Here is a 25,047-nt window from a genome sequence, read left to right on the forward strand (position 1 = left end):
TGGATTAAACAAAAAAGGGGACATTTTAAGTGTAACAAAATGATAAATGGGCACTCTTCCTGCCTTGGTTTTATCCAGACTCCTAGGGCTAGTTATAGCCCACATGCAAAACCCTCTCTGCAGGGCATGGCCCCAGACTGGCTCTACAGCATAAGCACACTGCCCACCTGCAGCCTGAGAGAGGAGTGCAGAAAACTTTGGGGGGCGGTGAGTTGTCCCCCACTGCAGGGATGGGGGGGTGCTCCCCTCACCCTAAATCAAGTGAGAAGGACTTCAAGGGATCACTGCAAGAGTTTGGCATGGGCAAGCAGGGGCATGACCACCTGACTCATGCCTAGCATCCATAGGCCTGAGGCAGAGAGCAGTGAGAAGCTGGCCGCACTGGGAGCAAACAGCAAGCCCACGTTGGGGCAAGGAAGGCAAGGACAGCAAGGTCACAGATCTCCTAGGAACCAGAGGGCAGCCTGGCTGGGGCGTGGGGGTGGGGACGGTGCCGGAGGCCCAGGAGCCAATCAAGGAGTCCTAAGTGGTCAGCTGGAGGAAAAGCATCACCCCGCTGGGCAGCTGAGTCAGTGGTGCCCAGAAGGGCAAATCTGAAGCAGCAGCAGCCAAAAGGGAGAAAAGATAGCAAAGAGGGAAAAAGACAGAGTGGGCACAAGTTCTGGACGCCACAAAAGATGGCCCCTTACCCCTCACTTCCCCCTCAGCCCCAAGGGCACACCTCGGCGAGGCAGGCAAGTGGGGGGAGCAGGCCTGGGGGCCAGTGAAGGCTCTCCTGAGCCCTCCCCCCTAGGCCTCCCAGTCTGGTCTGGCTCTAGGATCCAACCTTCTGATTATGACTGGACTGTCTGGAATGACGTGACTGTTAGGATGTGACTGTTAATTCGCATCCTCTGCACACACAGGAGGCAACAACGGGGCCTTTTCATTCCTAACAGCAGACAGATGAGTGTTCAGTGTCGCTGGGAATAAAACTAGTCCGCAGAGTAGGCTGGGAAGGACATTGGGGGAAAAATAAAGTAGGTTTCTTCTTACAGCTGACTGAGTCCAGCTCATTTAATAAGTTGGTTACGTAAGGCCACGAGGTATCCCCCGAGTCCATGAGCAGGGACACAGCTGGGCCTCACCAGGGCCAGGAACCAGGAACGAACGGCCTGGAAGGCCTTCCAGGGGCAAAGCAGCAGCTTTCTCCTCTCCCTTTCCCTTTCCTCTTCCTGGCCTACGGGTCTCTTTCTGTTTCTCACTGTGCGTCCATCTGCTCTTCCCAGCCCGGAATTCCTGAGCTCACATGTCCTCGAGTGCCAGCAGACTTATAAGCACCCCTCCATCCCAACACAAACTCTGGCCCGAGGGTCCGCCTGGCCCCTGGGGGGTGTCCGCCTCGGCACAGAGTGGGCGAAATGAACAGGGCTCTGGAGTTCAATACTGGGGGAAGGGAGGGGGAGTTCCCAGGTTCCCAGAAAAGGAGGGGTCATGGGCTGGGTCTATACCTAAAAAGTGTCTAGATTATATCCCAGCTCTTGTTGGTCCCCATCCCCTCCAGGGACTGTATTTTGCTAGATGAATTCCGTCCTACTGCTGGTTAGAGTGTGTCCTACTCCCCAGCCCTCCACACTGACCCCAGCCCTACCCCAGAAAGCACATCCAACCTTCTAGGCCCACCTAGGTCACTAAACATCCTGCCCCTCCTGGATACGCTGAGCTTCTCAATAGTCTCTATGGATAAGTCTCAGGTCCCCACGGGGGGGTCTTCCTGGCAGCATTCTGCTCTGGATAACACTCATGCCAGCTACCATCTATGAGGCACCACGCATGTCTCTTTAAACTCTCACCACAACCCGCTGAGGTGGGTTCTATAATTACCCTCCTTTTGACACAACATTGAGGCTCAGAGAAGTAATTGACTTGCCCAGGAACATGCTGCCTGGGACACTCAGGATTTGAGACCCTCTGTCACCTATTATCACCCCCTTGTATGGCTAAGAATCTTGGCAGCATGGAGCCTCCTGCCCCAGGAGAGGGTATGTGAGATCGCCAGCCAGCCTGTCTGTGCAAAAGCAGTTGGATGGACAGGAGGTCCCCAGATGTCAGAAAGCCAGCCCAGGGCTATTTTCCCAATTTATTTCAGAGCAGTGGGCAGGGCACAGAATAACAGAGGGCAGTGATGGAGAATATCCCACAGCTTCTTGGGGCTCCCACCCCTTTGCCAGGACTAAAGCTATTGGGCCCTGCCTCTCTCCTTCCCTCTTGTGGGACAAGAGAACTGCTTGTCCTACAACCTACAGCCCCAACCCCACACTCTGGCACTCATAGTGTCCCACTGTGGCTGGACTGGCTGTCACCTCATGCACCAGTTCTACCTGGTAGAAGTCCTGGTCCACATGCGCTGGTAACTGGGTCCCTGATGTGGTGGCTCATCTTCCATCTCCATGCCTTCAAACCTGGGGCTTGCTCACCTCTCCAAACCCAGAGTCAGGCCTGAGCCAGCCCCAGCCTGGTAGTTGCCACTTGTGGACACAATGCCTTAGTACCAACCATCGCGAAGACATCCAAATGTCCTGTCTCTCCTGACCTGGGGCATCCTGGGCCAGCTCAGCCTACACCTGTGACCCTGACAGAGATAACCCCTCCCGTCTGTGCAGCCTTCCCCAAGCACTTCCACACGCGGCACCTCTGGGTGGCAGCCCATCTGGAGGTCCCACCTCCGGCTCGTTGGTCCTGCTACATCTGGCTTCAAGGGCTGGTCGAGGGGTGCTCCCTTAGCCCCTGCTTCAGCACAGGAGCCCTCCTGAAGCTGAGGGACAGCTCACAATAGAAGAGAGCTCCTTGGGCAAGGTAGACAGGCCACGTTTGCCCTGACCCTTAGGGGAGCTGGGAGTGGCCCAGAGCCTGGAAGAGTAGCTAATGTAGAGGGGATGGAATTAGAATTCCCTTCTGGGGCTCTGTGATGACAGAGGCCGATGCCCTAGTCATCCAGAGTTGGGGGGAAATACAGAAGAAGCATGCAGCCTCCTTGGAGCCCAGAATGCTGACCAAGCCCCAGGCAAGTGTGCCCGGGGAGGGACTTCTATCAGCCTCCTCTCGGCAGAACCAACAGCCAGCATCCTTTCCTCACTGTCAGGGCAGCGCAGGGCTGTGTCGGGACACGGAGAGGGATTAAGGACAGATATTCAGGACACAGAAGCAAGAGCAGGGGGCGGCTGAGCAGCTGGGCGGGAGGCCTGCAGGCCTGGCTGCCTAACCCTGGGCCCGGAGAGCCCAGGGAACATGTGTTTGGAGTAGAAAAGCAGCTTCTCTTCCAAGAGCACAATGAATTGGTGGGGAGAGAAATGTGTATGAAAACAAGATGCTATCTTCACCTATCATTGTATTTATTATTTATTTATTGTTGTTTGTTTTTAAGGGGGCGCCAATTTATTGTTCCATTTGTTATTTATTATTCCTTGATTGCTTTTTGTATGTGCCCTGACCAGGGATCAAACCTGCAACCTTGGTGTATGGGGAGGACGCTCTAACCAACTGAGCTACCCAGCTGGTGTGGGTCAGGGGTTGAGTATCAACCTATAAACCAGGAGGTCAGGGTTTGATTCCAGGTCAGGGCACATGCCCGAGTTGTGGGCTCCATCCCCAGTGGTGGGGGGAGGGGAGCAGGGGGCGGCATGCAGGAGGCAGCCAATCGATGTTTCTCTCTCATCATTGATGTTTCTATTTCTCTCTGCCTCCCCCTTCCTCTTTGAAATGAATAAAAATACATTTTTTTAAAAATGGTTGGTAACATCTAGAATTGGAGAGAGTGGAGAACACAGGCTTGTGCACACTGTGCCACTGGACACGTCACTGCAGCCCTTGCCGAGGGCATCCCAGCTGCAGCCATCAGAACAACAGCCCGAGTTGCCTTTTTCCCAGCCATTCCACTCCTAGCATCCAATGCTTCAGAAATAATCTGAGAGGCAAGTGAAGACACATGTGTGAGGATCTTCCCCACTACACAATCAGTCAAAGGGAGAACATAGAAACCACCTAGCCATGTATCAGCTGGGGCGCAGCTAAACAAATGAGCTCGCACCCAGGCACTACCCAGTCACCCATGCGTCGGTGGGAGCCCGGAGCTATGGGCAAGGATGAAGTTCTGTATTTGCTACCACAGAGCATGGAAGACACTGTAAGTGGAACAAAAAGATGCAACCAAACAATACGTATAAAATGCCCGTCCTCATTTTGGTTAAAAAGCACAGTATTATTCTCACATCCCTGTGCACATATATGTGTACAAGTAGATTAAGAGGTCTGGAAAAATTCACGCCCACCATTAACAGTGGTTGCCTCTGAGAAGCAGAACAAGAAGGGATTTTCGCTTTTTACTTTATAGACTTCTTTTCAGTGTGAATAAGTTTTATAACAACCGTGTCACTTCTCTATTTTAATAAGTTCTTAAGAGAATGAGTGGGTGCTGAATCCACTCCCGAGCACAGCCTTTCCTGCGGCCTCATTCCCCAGAGGCAGGCCCTCCTGGGCCTCTGCAGGTCTGGACACTGCACTCCAAAGGCCAACACACATGTGACTAGGGAACTGCAGCCTTTCAGGCCCCTGGCAGGCACCTTTCTCCTTAGAGAGGTGCAAGAATCCATCACCTCTCTAAGTGCAACCACACCCTCTACCCTACAGGATTTCCGCCCTCACAATGAGCGCCTCAGAGGGACCCAGCACTTCCTGCTGCCCTGCAGGTCAATCTTTCGGTCTTTTACGTGTTGGTTTACAGCTGATGTTGTCCCAATGCAGATGGGGCAACAGAGTAATAAATGTGGGTGGTGATAAAGACTGTGCAATGTACTAGTTATCCAATGCTGTGTGACAGATTACCCCCAAACTGAGCAGCTTACAGTAATAAACATTGATTATCTTGTAGTTTCTGTGGGTCAGGAATTTGCATGTATCTTAGCTAGATGTCCTTGGCCCAAGGTGTCTCAAGTGATGAGGTGAATCTATTGGCTGGGAATGCCGGCTCATCCAGTCTCCACTTAGGAAGAGTCTGCTTCTAAGCTCGCTCACAAGATGGTTGGTAGGTCTCAATACCTGGCCACATGGGCCTCTTCACAGGACTGCCAAGTGCTTGGCAGCTGGACTCCCCCAGGTTGTGTGATTCAAGAAAGAGTAAGAGAGAGCAGGCATCTAACACAGAGGCACAGTCTTTTTATAACCCAGTCTCAGAAGTGACGTCCCAATACTTCTGTCATTCTGTTTGTTGGGAGCAAGTCAATATGTTCTGCTCATGCACAAGGGAAAGGGCTTACACAGGACACAAGCACCAGGGGAGGGACCATAGGGGGCCATCTTACAAGCCACCTACCACACAAAACCTTTTATATTTCCAGGGCTGTCTTAACTCTCCCTCTCTGAACAGTGCAAAGAGACGTCCCAATGGCCCCAGGTTAGTCCTGAGGATGGAGAAACTCACTAGTCCTTCCTCTGCCTAATCCTTTTCTTCGTTAGGGCCGATGATCCTGGGAGGGCCCTTGGACTCCCGCCTCAACCCCCTGTTCTACTCAGGAGAGTCCCTGGAGATATTCTCCTTCTCACCCATTCTCCTGGTTTCCCAGAGGGAACATCCAGCCTGGCCTAAGGTTAGTGGTTGGGCACTGGGGTCAGACCTGGGTTTGAGCATGGGTCTGGTTTAGCTTCTGCAGCTATGAAATAAGTTAAAAAATACTAGTGCCTCCCTCAGAGGAAGGAGGGTTGGGAGGATTAAATGAGATAATGAGACTAAAACGCTCAGCTTTCACATGATGAAAAAATAAACATGAGTTGTTGCATTATTATTATTACTATGAACTTCTAATTAGAAACCCAGAGACTGAAGGTCAAAGAGAGCAGTCACTCTGATGAGTATACAGATTCCTTCTAGGAAAACACACTTCCTCTTGCACGAAATGGGCTTATGCTCTCACCTCCTTTAGGGGGATCAGATAAAACTCCCTGACCCAGAGAAAAGCTGACTGCAAGCCCGCTCTGTGCCCTAGAAGGGACAAATGTGACATGGTGCTCAGCTCTGGGCAGCAAAGCATGCAGGAAACATCCCTCCCCGCCGTGTTTTCCTCCCACACTGTTTTTCTCCATGGAGACAGAGGGATGGAGATAGTAAACGAAGGATGAATACGTTAAGGCTGGGTGGGACCCCAGCCAGAGCATGAGGTCTTGAGTTAAACTTGGTATCCGCCTGGCATATGACATTGGGTAAGTCATAAGTCAAATCATGGTGTGTGTTTTTTCATTCATAAAATGGGGATGTTAATAACATTCATTGACTTTTTGTAAAAATTGAGCAAGGCTATGAAGTCCCAGTCTCAGAAGCAAGACTGAGAAATGTAAATTTTAAGGAACACATCCTGAGATTGCAAAAGTAAAGGCAAAGTTCTCTCCTGGAGGGAGACGTGTAGGTAAGCTGCAGCTGACCACTCTACAGAACCATGGAAAGGTTTCCTTCACGAGGGGCACGGGTGTCTGTGATGGTTCTGCTGACTGAGAGGCACGTTTGAGATGAGTCAGAGGCAGTGCTTCCCTGCTTGCTGGGCCCCAGAGAGGGAGGATGCCTCGTTTCGGAGAAGGGGAAACTTGATCACAGGTTCTCCTGGGGTGGGGGACGAGGGCAACAAGCCGGCCCCTGCAGCATGTGGTCATCGGGCAGGAGGAGAAAAGGCATGGCCCATGGACTCCAGAGCAGGCATTCCGGAATGCGGGCGTCAGCTTGTCTTTGTGGCACCGACAACCCTTTCTCCACCCCTGAGCTGTGCTCCCCCAGCTAAGGAAGGAGGAGCCTGGCTCCACATGGTTCAGCAGGAGAGACTGGTCAGGGTTGGGGGCCGGCAGCAGCTGAGGCACCAGGCAGCAACCAGAATGGATGTGTGGAACAAATGAGCATTCCTTGGGGATCCTTGGAAACACGTGGAGTGGGGAGCTGGGGCAGGGTGGGGAGGCTGGATTTACTGCATGAAGAATGGAATTTTTTCAGTTGGGCATTAAAGGAAAGGATTATTCTTAATGCTGGCAAACTTGGGGACAGCTGGATAATACTGTGGTAACCCTGACTTGGGAGCTATTGAGCTTGGTCCTGGGGCACTGGTGGCCTCCACCAAAGGGGCATCTGGGAAGCTGACATGCTGGCAGCATCTGCTGGAGGCAGATCAAGAGCACCTGTTCTTGCCTTTCATCTCCGCTTTCAGGGGCTCACTGCTCAAATGCACACACCGATTCTCAAAGCCAAAGTACAGGCAAGTGCCATGTGTCTCCGTCAGCCATAAGGGACCTGCTCCCTGACAGCTGTTTTATGTCTTTCCAAGGCTTTGCTCTAAAATGGCCTGTTTCTAAAGGGCTTTCCCTCCCCCTAGCCATTTCTGAAATGCAGTGGTACACAGTCCTCCCTCCTCCAGCCTGACCTCCTCAAAGCCATTCACAGGCTGTAGGCAAAGTGACTGTTGTGAAATGCAAATCCAATCTGGTCATGCCCTGCTTTGCGGTTCCCAACTGCTCCTGGGGGTCGGGGGCTGGGGGGGCGGTGTCGGAGCCTGAGCTCCCCACTCCCAGTGTATAGGCCCAGGCTATCTCACCCTCCTTCCACTCCAGCTGCTTCTCATGACACTCTCCCCCTCATTCTCTCCCCTCCAGCCAGTTTTTCCAACAAACATGTTTTCCCCACTTGAGGGTTCTTGCACAAGCTGCTGTCTTTGGCATGCTCACCTCTCACCCTTCACCCCGTTTATTCATCCTTTAGAGTTTCCCTCCAGAAAGCCCTCCCTGGTCCCCAAGACTGGGTCGGCCCCTCTTTATTTACCCCTTTGCCTTTCCCTTCATAGTGCTCAACTCACTTTTTGGTTCTGAGCTCACTGCCTGTGATCAGACCTGGGATGTGAGCTGCACCAGAGCAGAAGCGGAGTCTGGGGAGTGCATCACCTGACAGAGGCCTGCTGATCAGCTGGCGCCAGTGTGGAGACACCCCCTCCTTGCAGAGGGCCTGCAGGAGCCTTCACTCACCTACTGTTCCGAGGGCTTCGGGGCCTCAGTATAAACATTTCTTTGTGACCAATGACCACTTCTCTTTTCAAATCCTTTTAGAAATCTAATAGTTTGGGTCTGTTTATTTTATACTCAGAAATGACTTGCCTTTATTTTCAATTTCAAAGTTCATCTCTGAAAATAAAGGCTTTAGGTTCTAGATATTTACTTCACATATTAGAAGTCTGAGTAAATTTACCAAGAATGTTTAAATGTTCTCTTACTATTCAGAATTGTCAGAATGCCTGATTTTTGTTCTTTGAGAGATCATAATTTTCCACACTGCGTATACTTTTAGAATCAGCTCTAAATCTTTTAAAATGCATTACATTCCTCATTTTATTTAGCTATTTCCTGGAAGGAATTATAGGTAGTGAAAACCACTCTCTAAGTCAATAAAGCTATTTAGAAATAAATGGTGTAACCATCCTTCAAAGCTCTGCCTGCTTTAGTCATTATTTAACCTGAACTAGGCATTTACAAGTTGCCATCAGATAAAATTAAGCTGCAAATAACCCGTATGACTATTCCCACCAGTATTTTTATACTTTGAAGTAATTAAAAATAAAGTTTTTGATACAAAGAGAGTCTTATTTTTAAATGCAGTTTTTTCTCTCAGTGTTTTTTAAATTATATTTCATGAGGAACTCAATGTACCAAAGCTTTCAGTGCAGGAGATTTGCATCGAAAGGACTTGGAACACACACCCACACGGTGAGGGCTACTAGTCCAGTGTGAGGGCATCTTTCCACAGAGAAAGAGATACACGGTGAAGAGTCCCAGGAGACCAGTTAGCACAGAACATCCACAGAAGTTAGGAGAATCATCCCAGTAAAACCCATACCAGCTCCGAGAGGCAAATAGCTGCTTAGGTGGCATTCAAAGCCTCAAGCCGTGGAGCTAAGCAGCTGGAAATACCAGGGACTGACCCAAAGTCACTCCCCAAGCATAACTCCCTCTCTCCCTGGGAAAGTCCTACAGGGAGGACTCTGCCGGGGGAAAAACCGTTTCAGACAATTTTTTCCTATGTTGCACTTTCCAGGAATTATGTAATGACTCCTCTTTTGATAAACAAACTCATCCCCAGAACAGATTGGGTTTTCAAGAGGAATCCAGTACTGAAACCACGACCTGCACTTGGGTAGCGTCTGTCCATGGCCATCAGATGTGCAGGCAGGGCTCTGAGCTGCCCTCTGGATATAGGGCCCCACTGAGACTCAGAATGGGATCCTGCTTCACTCTTTTCAATGAAGCTGCAGCAGCTACGACTCCTGTATATGTCAGGAGTCTTCTGAGGTATGTGAAATGCAGTGCAATTGGTCTAAGGCTGTGGTCGGCAAACTGTGGCTCTCGAGCCACATGTGGCTCTTTGGCCCCTTGAGTGTGGCTCTTCCACAAAATACCATGTGCGGGCGCGCACGTACAGTGTGATTGAAACTTCGTGGCCCATGCGCAGAAGTCGGTATTTTGTGGAAGAGCCACACTCAAGGGGCCAAAGAGCCGCATGTGGCTCAGGAGCCGGAGTTTGCCGACCACTGGCCTAAGGGGAGAGGGAGATTATTTTAAGGCTGAAGGTACCGCAGGAGGCAGGGAAGCTGACTGGCTTAGAGGCGGAAGCAGGAGGCCTTGCAGGAGAATGGGGCCTACTCGGAATCTCTTGGGAAGCACCTGCCATGAAGCAGCAGCTGAGATGAGGTGATGGAGAGGCCTCAGGGCCACACAGGCCACCTGTGCACTACAAGTCTAATGGGAGCTTTCATGGTGACGCACAGGACCATGTGGCCTGAGGACAGGACTCGTCTGTAGTGGAGGAACCTGGGGCACATATGCTTGGTCAGATGACAAGGGACATGGGTCAGAAAGGGGAGATGGTATTGGTCCAGTTTGCCCGTGGCTGAGTCCATGGACTAATGCTCTTGGGAACCCAAGGCAGCACCGCTTTGTGGCCCAAGAACAGAGAGTCCCACAGTTCATCTCACTTCAGACAGTGCCCGGCGGAGGCCATCCAGTCATAAATGGCAGAGGACGTACAGGTGGCAACCCCAGGGAGGAGAGGAAAATAATGACCTGGACAGGAGAGGTGGGGAGTCAGGAGAGGGCAGTGCTAAAAGCTCAGGGCTTCAAGCCAGACCATCTGGGCAGAGTCCTGGCTCTGCCATTTCCCAGTATTTGACCCCAGGCAACTTCTCAGCACCTGCCTATTCACTAGGCTACTGTGAGCATTCACTGCAATTATGCATTTAAAAACTTAGGGAAGTGCCAGGCACAGAGAAAGCAGACAGTCCCCAGTAGCTCTCGTGTTTTCTCATGAGAGAGAAGAGGCCATACCTAATGACCCTGGAGCACTGGCTAATGGGACCAGTGGACTGTGCTAGGCTGCTCTCATCCCAATACCATCAATCTCAACCCTCAATTGATTAGCCTCCAACAAAGTGGGAGTGGGCTTGGAGCTATGCAATCAACATGCTATCTCTGGATGTGAGAGGGGATCTGCCAGTCACCACGTAGAAAAACATCACAGTTCACAGCCAGCCATGAGAGGAGATGAGGAAAGGATGAGAAAACATGAAAGAGAAAGCATAGGATGATATTCAATCCAATAATATGACTAAGACTAAACAAATGTGGGACTTTTACTCCCCTAATAAAAGGCCAGGTCTCGCATATGGGGTCCAACTAAATGCAATTTTCAAGGATCATTCCTAAGACAAAGCAATTTAAAACATTAAAATCCAAAATATAGTCAAAGATTTATAAAATGAATGCAAAGGAAAAATAAAACATTTCACAGACTTAAATATTTTAAAGAAGTAAAAGCAAATAATAGATGTAATCAAGATCACTTTGTAGGGGACACTTTGAAATAAATCTACAACTTAACAAACTTCTATTTATTCAATAATTCAGGGCAAGGGAATTCCAACATATATTCCTGTCCTGAGACCAAGTGGTCAAAATTATTCATTTGAATATTATAATTGAGTAACTACAAGAGCAATTTGAGAAATTACACCCTCTTCTCCAGCACCCAGGAAACATTTACAAAAACTGATCTTATATTAACCCACAAGACAAATCTCAAACATTTTTAAAAACCTAGAAAGCATATATGTTACATATTCTAAACTAATGTAAAAAAGTTAGAGGAAAGACTGTGTTTTTAAAAACCAAGCCTGTTCATAGCAGTATTATGCATAATAGCCAAGAAGTGAAACCACCCCTATGTTCATCAAATGGATAAATAAAATGAGGTGTATCCATACAATGGAATATTGTTTGGGAATAAGAAGGAATGCAGTATGACCATGCTCCCACGTGGCTGAACCTTTAAAACATATGCTAAGGGAATAAAGGCAGTCATAAAAGACCATAAACTGTAGATTCAAATGATATGAGCTGTCCAGAATAAGCAAATCTATGGAGACTGAAAGTAGATGAGTGGTTGCCTAGGGCTAAGGATGGGTAAGTGAAGAGTAGGGTGGCTAGAAAAAAAGGGATTGACTATAATGGATATGGGGTTTCTCTTTGTGGTGACAAAAATGTCCTAAATTGTACTAATGGCTGCACAACTCTGTGAAAATACTAAAAACCATTGAACTGTACACTCTACATAGACAATACATGAATTACATCTCAGTAAGGCCACTTGAAAAAACTACACCCTTGAAAAATTAAAAAACACTGCCTTAAGTAATACTTGGATAAAAGAAAAATTGAAACCATAATTACAGAACATTTAAAGAATATCAGTGAGAACATGATACATTAAAACATGTAGGATATAACAGAAGCAGTGATTAGAAGAAAATGTATACTCTTTACTGTTTTCCAAATTAAAGTGGAAAGAATAGTATATATACAAATGAACCAATAATTCAACTGAGGCAAGTAATAGGAAAAAAAACAATTTAAGGAAAACAGGAGGAATGAGTTATAAAAGACAAAAGCAGAAATTCCATATTTCATCAAATTTAGGATGTCATCAACAAGAAAATCAAATTTGAGAGAGACCAAGATGGCGGCATAGGTAAACAACGGAGATTGCTGTCACAAAAAACACTTCAAAAATACAACTAAGAGACGGAACGGACATCACCCAGAACCACAGGAAGGCTGGCTGAGGAGAGACTCTTCAACTAGAAGGAAAGAGAACAGCATACCGAAGCTCAGAGGAGGCGCAGTGTGGAAAATACAAAGGTACCGAGGTGCGCGCGAAAGCGGGCTGGTGGCTGAGGGCGCGGTTGTCGTTTTCGGTCGGGAGTGAGTCTCAGACTCTGGGCTCCAGATCCGGGCGAGTCTCTAGGGACCCAGACTCAAACGGGAGAAGCGGGATTATCCGGCATCAGTTGGAACCTGAGGGCAGCTTTCTCTCCGAGGTTTGCAGCAGCTGCTGGGGTTCTGAGAAGCAGAGCCTCTGGGAACGGGACTGAGAGCGGCCATAACTGCTCCCTCCGCCCGCCCTGTTGATCCCGCCCCGCCCAAACCCTGCGCACAGCCATTTGCCGATCGCCTCAGGCAAAGGCTGGATTAGCGCCTCCCCAGGAGACAGACGTTTTCCACACAGCTGATTCCTACAGCCAGTCGGCCTGGTGGTCAAATCCCTCTAGTGTTAACTACAACAATTAAGGCTTGGCTAGAACAAGACTGCGCACAAAGACCACAAGGGGGTGCACCAAGAAAGCATAAAAGATGCAGAGACAAAAAAACATGACAGAAATGGAGGATATGGAGCTAAGAATCGCAATTTTGAGGGCTTGCTATAAACTTGAGCAGAGCCTCACGAAAACTAATGAGACCCTCGATGCTACGATAAAGAAATTAGAAAGTAAGCATACACGGACTGAAATAAAGAATATTATACCAAATAGCAGACCAGAGGAGCACAAGAATCAAACCAAAGATTCGACAAAAAACACCCAACTGGAAAAGCAAAATGAAAAAAGAATCCGAAAGTGTGAAGATAGTGTAAGGAGCCTCTGGGACAGCTTCAAGCGCACTAATATCAGAATAATAGGGGTGCCAGAAGATGAGAGACAGCAAGATATTGAAAACCTATTTGAAGAAATAATGGCAGAAAACTTCCCCCACCTGGTGAAAGAAATGGACTTACAGGTCCAAGAAGCGAAGAGAACCCCAAACAAAAGGAATCCAAAGAGGACCACACCAAGACACATCATCATTAAAATGCCAAGAGCAAAAGACAAAGAGAGAATCTTAAAAGCAGCAAGAGAAAGAGACTCAATTACCTACAAGGGAATACCCATACGACTGTCAGCTGATTTCTCAACAGAAACTTTGCAGGCCAGAAGGGAATGGCAAGAAATATTCAAAGTGCTGAATACCAAGAACCTACAACCAAGATTACTTTATCCAGCAAAGCTATCATTCAGAATTGAAGGTCAGATAAAGAGCTTCACAGATAAGGAAAAGCTAAAGGACTTAATCACCACTAAACCAGTATTATACGAAATGCTGAAAGGTTTCCTTTAAGAAGAGGAAGAAGAAAAAGGTAAAGATACAAATTGTGAACAACAAACATGCATCTATCAACAAGTGAATCTAAGAATCAAGTGAATAAATAATCTGATGTACAGAATGAACTGGTGATTACAATGAATCAGGGACATAGAAGGGGAATGGACTGACTATTCTTGGGGGGGTGGGGGAAGGGGAATGGGAGATGCAGGAAGAGAATGGACAAAAATCGTGCACCTATGGATGAGGACAGTGGGTGGGGAGTGATGGCGGAGGGTGGGGCGGGAACTGGGAGAAGGGGAGTTATGGGAAAAAAAGAGGAACAAATGTAATCAGAACAATAAAGATTTAATTTTAAAAAAATAAAAAAAAAATGTGCCTGACAAACAAATACAAAGTCTAAGTCTTGGGAAAGACAACAGACATATCCCTGGCAAAGCAAGTTAAAGAAGGAGGAAAGAAAAATGGACACTATTAGGAATACAAAGCAAATATAACCACGCAGAGGTTAAATTTTTTAAGAGAATACCATATAAAACTCTATGGTCAAAAAAATTAAATGAGGAAAAAATTCTATGCTAATCATTTTTAGAACTTGGATTAAATGGACAACTTTCTACTAAAATTAAATTTTCCAAATTGGCTTTAAGAGAATTAGGAAATCTAAATTAACAATGCTCATGGAAGAAAACTTGAAGTTGTCAAAAATATCTGTCTAACAAACTGCATTAGATCCCTGAAAATATTAGAGGTCACTTCTATAAAACCTTATTTTCCCTTGTTTTTAGATCATAAAAATATAGAAATATTTTTTCATAAAATTAGAGTTTAATGGGGTTGAATCACAATATAAAAATATAGGTAATAATATTAAATGTTCACAATAGTATAAACATAAATTTTTTAAACGCACCCAAACAAATGAAAAGATGAAGCAAAATAAGATTATCTCTAGGTGGGATAACAAATTATAGTAAATTTCTTCCTAATTTTTTACAATAAATGTGTATTATTTTCTAATCAGAAGAATCGATAATCATTATTTTAATTTTGTTGGTACAAAGACCTGGCCGGTGTGGCTCAGTGGGTTAGAGCGTCATCCCATGCACCCAAAGGTTGCCAGTTGAATTCCGGATCAGACCACATACCTAGGTTGCTAGTTCAATCTCCTGTCGGGATGCACAGGGGAGGCAACCGATCGATGTTTCTCTCTCACATCAATGTTTTTCTCTCTCTCTTTCTCCCTTCCTCTCTCTCTAAAATCAATTTAAAAAATAAATAAAATCAATAACATATCCTTGGGTTAGGACTAACACACACACACACACATTAATAATGTCCAGAGAACCAAAACAGAGGCGTTTGGTCCTGAGTTAACCTCAGTTTGGGAGGATGTGGATGAACCAGTAAGAGTCTTGTGACCTTTCTGGGCTGCAGGTTGGGGAGGCTTGGGATTCACAGGTCACTTGTGTGAGAAGCAGAATATCCCTTATGTCAAGGCTCTCATCAAGGTTCCCATCCTTGGGAAGTATCAACAACCTATTTCAATCCAAGGAGTCAACCAATTAATTACCTCTTTATCCATGGCCCATGCTGCTTCCTGGAAAATTCTCAACTAGAAACTACAAAATATCTTATTTAGCACCGAGTAGGTTTCTTAATAAATAATAACCGATTCGGACTCCTACCTAGATAGGGAATACTGGGAACCATCTTCAGGCTTCGGATGTATTCCCGAGTCCGCTTGTAATTATCTTCTTTAGACATCAGGTAGTCCAATTTCTCAAAGGTAGTCTTGTCTTTTCGATTCAAAAGCTGGAGTGAGAAGAACACATAGGTATGAGAAAGAAGAGAAACAAACCGGAAGAAGCTAAAGAGAAAGGACAACTGCGGGCAAAGACTAAAAGGAAACATCCGAATGGCCTTTCTGTGCTGTGCTGAATCCGGAGCACAGCTAACGGGTTTAAGAGGCAGCTTTGTGCCGAGATGGAACGTTCCATGGCCTCGGTCAGTCACTTTTCGTAGGCTCTCACACTTGGAAGATAGCCTCTGAAGCTACCTGGAACACTGTTCTACATGATGCCAGAGCCCCCGGCACAGCACTTGCCTCCAGATGTACAGACCCTACAACAGCAAGGAGCCCAGAGAGTAAAGCAAATTGTTCCATGTCCCAGAGTAATGCATAGCTACATCAGCCTCTTTCCCTGAGTCCACAGCTACTGGCTCTCTCCTCAACATCTCTGCCATTGCTGACGGCCCCAGGAAATTTCACACGATTCACCTGTGTGTGCTGTGCCATAGCCAGGCCGTCTCTCCAGAGTCCCTATAGTCCAGCAGTTCTCAACCTGTGGGTTGCCAACCTGTGAGTTACGACCCCTTTGGGGGTCGAACGACCCTTTCACAGGGGTTGCCTAAGACCATCGGAAAACATATATAATTACATATTGTTTTTGTGATTAATCACTATGCTTTAATTATGTTCAATTTGTAACAATGAAAATACATCCTGCATATCAGATATTTACATTACGATTCATAACAGTAGCAAAATTACAGTTATGAAGTAGCAACGAAAATAATTTTATGGCTGGGGTCACCACATGAGGAACTGTATTAAAGGGTCGCGGCATTAGGAAGGTTGAGAACCACTGTTGTATATGTGTTTTCCGATGGTCTTAGGCGACCCCTGTGAAAGGGTCGTTCCACCTCCAAAAGGGTCACGACCCACAGGTTGAGAATCACTGCTATAGTCTATGTCTGTGTCATATTTATACTGGTTATGGTATTTTAATTAAAAGAAGCCAAGCTTTTTATCCATATGCAGTCATCTAAGCGATAACTTAGTTGAAAAAATACAGGAGGAACAGGTATCCACAGCCCAGAGATTAGAGAAGCAAGATCCTTTATGACAGATCTCTGGTGTATAAAGCTAGTCACCAGGGAAAGAGTGGTTCAATGTTCATAGGAGGCTTCTGGAACGAAGGCATGGAGACCTGTTCATCCTGCATGTCCCAAGTCAAGGAGTAGTGCCAGCAAATGGCAATACGTCTCCTTGAATAAAATGACTTTGAGGAGAGGAGTCTACACTGAGAGAATAGGCTTAAAAAGAGGGTCTTAGGGAGGTCACTGGAGAGGGCTGGCTTTGGCACAGCACATGGCTCCCTCAAGTTTAGCTTCCAGGACCCAGTGCCTCTGGGATTTGCGATCAATGGCTGAGCCCAGGAGTATAAATGGAGAGGGAACTTAGTCCTAGAGTGTCCTTGGTCAAGTTTGGTGTTGAGACGCCAATGATCTGTGCAAAGACCTGGACCAGCAGACCTGCCACATTCATCAGACTGAGGTAGGCCAGTGTTCAATGCTCATCAAACAGCAGAGCGCAGTGGAATAGGACCAGGGGACATCCAGCACCAGGAAAAGCAGGCCTTTGGAACTGAAGTAATCCCTTTAGGTTTCTTTAGTACACGTGCAGGGCAGTTCCCAAGACCTGGGTGTGCAAATCTGAGACTCAGGCCATGTCTGGCACATCAGGGAGCTTGGGTTGCCATGGGCAGGCCCTACCCAATTCCCTGATCCTCAGCCTCTGGAACCACAGAGGACATAGCTGTGCAACGACCCAGCTGGGCAGTGACAGTGCAAGGACTTCAAGGAGGAGCAGTAAAAGAATAAGCTAAAGGAAGGTCCCGGTGCCGAAGAAGTTAGAGAGTAAATAGCAAGTTGTTTTTTTCCTATTGAGAAATCCAGGACATGTCAGGGTGGGGATGCTACACAGATGCTAGGGACAGCGGCTGCTTAGCTGGCTTGCTAATTTGAGCCTGTAATTCATCACATTAACAAATGGACAGGAAATAACACCATCCCCCATTTGCTATTTGTAAAGCACCGTAACATACAACTCATCTGGTCTTCACAAAGCCAAGTGACAAAGATGGGGCCAAGACTACTGCCTCTATTTCAGGTTCATAATCACAGTCTGAGTATCCTTGGGGAACTCAATTCACAGAGGAGAGAGATGTCTATTATAGCAACACGGTGAGTAAACAGAGACCAAGAACCTAGACAAATAATAAGTAAATTATGGGTGAGAGAAGTGCCAAGGAGAGAAGCACTTGGAATAAACATTTAAGGATGAGAAAAATTCACTAAATGAACAATATACACCCAGGTCAGAACGAGACTCTAATTATGAACTGCCCCCATTGTAAAGTTTGGCAGGCCCCTCATACTCTTGATGAGGAGGTCATTTCTTTATTAATGCAACTTAGAACCCCACTGAAATCTCTGGCGATCACCCATGTTCATCCAGCAGTCAAACAAACCTGTGTGTTACCCTCACTTCACTGCAGCTGACCCATGCTGATGCCCAATGCCCATACCACTGGCTCTCTGGACCCAGCTGGGAAATTGCCCATGTGCCCTTCCACATTCACCCTATCTGCCCAGCCTGTCGAGTACCTCTATGCATAGCACCACAGAGGTGAAAAGCATGGCATCTGTGTCCTGACATGGATATGACCAGGCCAATATGAGCTTAGATCCCTGGAGGATGTCCCTGAAAATTGCTCTGCAGATTTCTCAAGTCAATAACTGGGGTTCTCTGGCAGAGTGGGACAACCAAGGCAGTCACATTTGCATGCTTCCTAAATTGAAAGCCGAGTTCCTCCAGTGCACACCTCCCCCTGTGGACCTTGCCTCTATACATACTCTCCACCACCTCCCACCCCCCACACTCACACTCACACACATTCAGAAGGACTGGATCTGGTTAGCTTCACTCATCTGCTCCATCCTGTGCCCACAAATGGAAGTCAGGGTCGCATCAGACTTCTGAATAATAATGCATAGGATGATAGAAGACATGGAAAAGCTCAGAACATCTATTTCCCAATCATGTATTTGAAAACTACTTAAGAACGTCCTCTAGCAAAATAAAGGAATAAACCAACTACAGGAAGACATAGGATATAGGAAACAGTGGGTCCAATCCAGGAGCAGTAAAGGGAGTTGCTGGGATGACAGATGAACAGCAGGCCTTAAGAACGACTGGTCCACATATGGGAGATGTGTCCAGAGAAAGAGAAGGTGCCATAAAAACCTGATAGGACCACACATTTGTTGGAAAAAGATATATTTATTATATATAATAAAAATAAATTAAAATTTTTTAACATGTATTAAAATCTAGTAAAATATTATATAATATTTAAAATGTGATATTAAAATCTATAATATTATAATATAATGTATTATATATAAACTATCACATATAATAAAACCCTAATATGCAAATCGACCAAACGGCAGAATGACTGGTCACTATGATGCGCACTGACCACCAGGGGGCAGACGCTCAACGCAGGAGCTACCCCCTGGTGGTCAGTGCGCTCCCACAGGGGGAGCACTGCTCAGCCAGAAGCTGGGCTCACAGCTGGTGAGCGCAGTGGCAGTGGCAGGAGCCTCTCCCGGGGAGCAGGCCGAAGCCTGCAGGCAGACATCCCCTGAGGGGTCCCGGACTGTGAGAGGGCGCAGGCCAGGTTGAGGGATCCCCCCCTCCAGTGCACGAATGTTGTGCACCGGGCCTCTAGTTATATATACATACACAATTGAGCCTTGGACAATGTAGGCTTGAACTTCGCAGGTCAATTGAACGGGGTGGGTCAATTTTTTAAAATTTGCATATATGTGGCCTGTCCAATTCAAACCTGCATTGTTGAAGGGTCGTGTGTGTGTGTGTGTGTGTGTGTGTGTGTGTAATATCTGGTAGATAGCAGGAAGCTAGGATAAGGTTTTTTTTAAAGGGAGTTAGAATTCTAGAGAAACAAAAAAGTATTCCAGAAAGGACATGTCCTTAATAGTTTACTACTTGACTACAGAGAACCGTATTTACACATCCCTAATAATTAAAACACTAAGTACTCATTTAACAAGTGACTTAACTATGGTAACATGAGTGTGAAGAATGAGGGAAAATGAGGAACACTAAACCAGCATCTATCATACAAAGAAGTCACCCAATACTGTCAAAAGTAAATGGATCAAGAAACTACAGCAAAAGCACATTGGTGGGAATGTGGCAGAAACTACCAGCAGAACCAGCTAACAGCTAAGGGTTGCCTCTGGGGAATAAATGGAGTACGGAGAGATGGGTGCTCTTGTTTCAGTAAGCCTTTCAGTACTTAGTGGTTTTTAAAATTAACGTGCATGTATTATGCCAAAAAATTCTTTTAAGATTTAATTTTTAAAATATAGTTTGTTCATTCAAAAATAACAGCATTTACTTATATATGTTTTAAAGTTTTATGACAAGTACAGCCATAAACTAAACACCTCATATGAATTGAGGGTCCTTGAGGTTTTAGAGTTTATAGGAAGCCCCAGGAAGAAACCATTAGGTATATGTAAAAGAAAATAAATTGTCCGCCTACCTGAGTCAAAAGAGATACTAAAAGCAATTCACGTTCAAGAAAAGAGGTAAGGAAATAAGCGTGAGGGGAAGTTCACTAAGCACAACAGGCCACCTCACTTGTAGTAAGTTTAGAAGTTGTGGGGCACCCTGAGGTGTCCTTCCATAATATTCATTGTGATTGTGATTGTGTGGCTCCATCTGTGTCTCACTGGACTGACGACCCAGCCCATGAGGCAGTGGCTGTGCGGGCTGTATTCCCTCTACTATTCTGGCAGCTGCTATGGTTCCCGACACAGAGGGAATGCTGCCTGAGTATTTGTTGAATAAAAGGAGAAAACTAACAATGATAACTTAAAAATCCAATTCCTTGAAAAACACTCCAATAATTCTTGGGTAAAAGGGGGGAAGCCACGATTATGGACTATTTAAAAACCACAAATAATGAAAACACTATATGCTAAACTATGGGAAGAGTCCAAAACTAGTATACTGAGAGAAAGCATATCGTTTTAAACTTTTACAATAAAAAAACTAAGAATATAAATCAACTCAACATTCAACTCAAGAAACTAGAAGGGGGGGGGGGTAAGAAATTGATTAATAGGTAAAATCAGAAATTGGTATGTTAAAAAACAAAAAACTAAATACCAAACCTATAAAAATCATAGCTAAAACCAAGAACTAATTTATATAAAATATCAATAGAACAGGTAAAATCTCTACAAATAAGGCAAAAAGCAGAAATAGAAAACATTAGAATTGAGAAAGGGGTTATAACCATATATGCAAAGTGAACTAAAATTACAAGGTAAAAATCAACTCTTGCATATTAATTTTAAATAAATTTCATGGTGCTAAGTGTCAGCTGCAAGGGACTACAGGGACTCATAAACCACAGGGGTCAAAAGCCAGGAAGACCACAAACCTTGATCAAATACCTGAAGAAGTGTTGCTTTTGGAAATTTCCTCTACCAGACTCCGAGAGCCTGTATGTGGCACTTGTATTTGACTAATAATGAAAACCCCCCCTCTTCTGGTAAATAGTTCAAATCTGGAAACTGTCTCCATGGAGAAAAAAATAAAAGTCCCTCCAAATCCTCTTTATGAGGACTTTGGTATCTTGTCCCATTGCCTTGAGAGAATATTTCTTGATACGTGGAAATGTTTTTCAACAAAGAGCCTGCTGCTCCAAATATGTAAAACTGGCTCAAAGTCCTACTTTAATTCCAGTGTCTACTGTTGGTATGGAAAGAATTTTTAGTGCTGTGGCTAATCTATGGACCAATGGATTCAACAGACTGAGTGTGGAATAAGTAAGGGATGAAACTAGGGCATTTTAAAAAGGTAATTTTCACCTCTTTAGATACAAATGATCAGTTATGAAAAATAAGCCACAAAGTCATATATCTAATGTAAAATATTACATGCAATGGAGATTGCCATAAATAAGAAAAATTGTGGCTTTGAATTTAGTAGGCATCCCCGTCATCTGTCTGTCTGTGTCTTTTACTAAGGCTATTTAAACTCTGTACAGATAAAAGTTAACGTGCAGAAAATGTTACACTGCAAGCAACTCCTGTCCACAGAAAGGCAAACTGTGTGTCACGGAATGCCTGGTTATCACCCTGGGAATACTGACAGTTTTATTTCCATTTAAAAAAGTATTTCAACATTCCTTACCTGACTATAAGCACTCTGGGTTCTCCTTGATACAGTTGTGATATCTTACTAGTTCTCTCACTAATTAATGAGTTAAATAAAATCTTGGACAAGTATTTGTTTTGTATTTGTATAAGTCCTGATTTTACCTTTTAAAAAATATCCTGTAACAGTTTACATGTACACCCATATATACACACAAACATACATTCACATGCATACATACGCACAGAATGTATAATCTTGTATGACAATTAGGTGTTTCCAATAAAAATAGCTAATTTTTAAAAATTCCACTCACGGCGACCCCAGGAGACATTCCCACAAAGCCCCAAGAGTAAGCCAGGAGGTTGAGATTGTTCCCTGAAAAAGTTTGCCAAGGGCCCTTACTATGTGCCAGGTGTCATTCTAAACATGTTGTGTGTTATTTTTTCATATGTTTACTCATTTAATCTTTACCATAAGAGGTAGGTCCAAGGCTGAGCCAACATGTATGCATCAAGAGTCCACACTGCCCCTCATTTCTTGACCTGAGGTCCCCAGACAATTCAGGAATTCGGGTCATGTGTCCTCAGAGCCCACAGCCACCTGACATACAGGCCAGCATGACAGCTTCTCCAAAGTGACTTTTTCCTTTCATGCTCCCTTGGGGACTTCCCAGATGAACAGATATTTTCTGACAGGTGACACGGATGGCTCTCTGATTCCTATGGGAACTGAATTACATGGAGGCTGCAGTCTGGCCTTTCCTTTCTGTGCAGGCATTAGGCCCCGAGCCCCCTGTAAGGGCCTTGGCCATTTCACATAACTGCTAACTGTGCTGACTCTGAGAGCATCTTTATTTCTAGCACATAATGACTTCCCTTTCTTAGCTCTGGCTTAGCATTGCTTCCTGGTTTTTATTTTGGTTGTATTTTTTCCAGTGTGTGTTTGTGTGTTTGTGGAGCAGGCAATTGGGAGACTGAAACTTATTCCTTATCAGCTCAGTCTGCCATATTGCCTCGAAGTCCAAAACAGTCTGCTAAGAGAGGCTTCTGGCACCCACTGTCACTTCCTGGAAACCAAAGTTGGATTTCAGACATGCCAAGTTGTGAGCTGTGAAAGGAACATGTGATCAGAGGTCTCTGTGGGGCAGGCGTGGGAATGCGGGCCCAGGGCTCCGAAGAGAGGCTAGGGAGAGGGAGGAGGCAGCCACCGCTGAGGCACAGAGGTGATGGCTGAAGCTCTCCAAGCCAGTGACATCCCCAAGGGATGGGAAATGGATTGGGGAGGGTGGGAACTGGGGTCAGAGCCTCCAGAACACTTGCATCTAGGGGGAGGAAGGAACAAAAGCAGGCGGGGAGGAGCCCGCTGCCAGAAGGGCAGGAAGGGCACCAAGCCAAGCGAAGAGATTTTTCAAGAAGAGGGCGATGAACAGTGTCCAATGTTGCGACGATGTCAAGAGAGATGAGGGTGGCGAATCAGCAGAAACCATGGTTGGGAGCTTCTGAGAGGCAGCGCAGGCAGGGCCCCTGAAGAATGTCTGGGAAAGGAGCAACTGGAGAGTGCAAGTGTTGGTCTCCTCTGCCTTCCATCTCCTCGCCCCTCACCATCTCACCTCTTAAGGCTTGGGAAAGCCTGAAACAGGCAGCCCATGCCTGTCACCACCTTCTCAACATCAGAGCGGGGGCTACTGGGATACTTCCTGGATGAAAGACCCTAAACTCTGAAATACAAACACATCTGCCTTCTTAGGATATCTGCAAAGTAGCCATTCCCAGAACTGCAGCTCCATGACCCTGTGCCCCCAGATGTCTGGGAGTGAGAGCCCCGTTCCCAGAAGTTCCTTTTCCAAGTCACCACCCTGCAGACCAGGCCTCCTGGCCCATCAACTGAGATGTCCTAACAGCCAGAAACCTCAGTTTTCACTTACTGCTGCAGATGAGTCAAAATCTCTGGATCAATTCAGTAGGAAAGAGTGAATCATAATAGGAACGCGCACAGAGCAAGCTGTGCGTGTGTGTGCGTGTGTGCATGTGCGTGTGTGCATGTGCGTGCATGTGTGCGTGTATGTGTATGTGTGTGATGCATAGCACATGATCCTAATTACTGTAAGGAGTGACTCACCCATTCTCCAGGAATCCCATACCCCCAGGTCACTCATGAATAAGTCAGTCTCCTCTTGGGACTGAGTTCCACCATTTTCCCAGTTGCTCAAGTGCAAAACCTATGAAACATCCTTCATTCCTTTCTTTTCCTCATCTCCAACATCCCATCCATCACAAGTCCTGCCAACCCCGTCTTCAGAATGCCTCTCCTATCAGTTTCCTGTTCTCCATGTCCACTGCCACTTCCTCCTCCCGGCCAGCATTGCCTCTCTCCTGGATTCTGCCCTAACCTCCTAAGGAGGCCCCATCCCACTGTGGGCTCCTTCCAGAGTCCCCCACTCAATTTTTTTTCTACCCAGTAGCAACTGTAATTAAAAAACAAGCAACTGTGAGCCAGATCATGTCAGTCTCTGTTTAAAACCCTTTTCTACACTTAGAATACAACCTAGTTCCTCTGCTGGGCCCTGGCCCTTCCTGATTGGTCCGGTTTCCCATGCACGGCATCCTGACCCACTCCTCCTGGCCCACTGTGCTCCTGCCCAATGGCCTTTGCGTTTCTTCCCGCTGTGGGCCTTTGCACTGGCTGAGCCCTCTGCCTAAAATGTGCGTGCCCTCATCTTGGCACCGCTGGCTCCTCTTGTTACTCAGGGGTCGGGCAGGCCTTCCCTAAACACCCGGTCGTTTCTATCACATCCTCCTGTTTCAGTCTTCTGATCATTTTGTTCCCATCTGACAGTTCTTTTCTCATTACTTCATGCATTCAACAAACATCGATCACTTCTTGTGCCAGGCAGACTAGGCATGTGTTTATTCTCCCTCAATAACATGTCTGTCTCCGCTGAATAACATTAAAAAAAAAAAAGCTCATGAAGACAGGGGCCTTGAGCAGAGTCTTAGGGCCTGGCATGGAGGAGGCATTCAATAAATATTTGATTTGCAGAATGAATAAGTACACACGGTAATGTGTACTCAGGAAATCAGAATTGGCTGATATAACTTCTAAGGTCTCATGGCTTTGAGGCAGCCAATATTCCAAAGTGGCCCTAGTACTGGGATAAATCAGACCCTGTCTGTATTTTTCCAGGCCAGCAAAGTTGATTCCCTCCCTGTTTGTGCATCTAGTCAGCATTAATTAAGCGCCTACTATGTGCAGGCCTGTGCCTGGTACCAATCTCGATCCTGTCCCAGCTCACTCAGCTGTTGGCACTCAACAGCCAGCAGGGGCCAGCCAAAAGGTTACCCTGCCCTATAGCTAATGACCAACTGGTCCTCACTGGCAGTCACCACTGGTGCAACCAGGTGGCAGGTCTCCTCCCACACCTGTAGCTCACTTCTTCCTGTTTCCCAGATACCCAGGGTTTCAGAGCAATGCCAGGG

The 25,047-nt window shown here is 46.2% G+C and overlaps 1 protein-coding gene across 6 annotated transcripts in view; it reads right to left on the reverse strand.

Annotated features, from left to right (window-relative positions):
* The window catches only part of RALGPS1 (Ral GEF with PH domain and SH3 binding motif 1), a 224,092-nt gene that overhangs the window by 100,334 nt on the left and 98,711 nt on the right, over positions 1 to 25,047 (reverse strand). For all 6 annotated transcript variants that reach the window (XM_070430641.1, XM_070430640.1, XM_070430638.1 and 3 more), the window contains exon 8: positions 15,210 to 15,336. In XM_070430641.1, coding sequence (XP_070286742.1) covers positions 15,210 to 15,336 — 127 coding nt within the window. The remainder of the gene's footprint in view (positions 1 to 15,209; positions 15,337 to 25,047) is intronic.

The sequence above is a fragment of the Myotis yumanensis genome, unplaced genomic scaffold (genome assembly GCF_028538775.1).
Source record: "Myotis yumanensis isolate MYYU_CA2020_CCGP unplaced genomic scaffold, mMyoYum1.0.hap1 SCAF_12, whole genome shotgun sequence".
Classification (NCBI taxonomy): Eukaryota; Metazoa; Chordata; class Mammalia; order Chiroptera; family Vespertilionidae; genus Myotis; species Myotis yumanensis.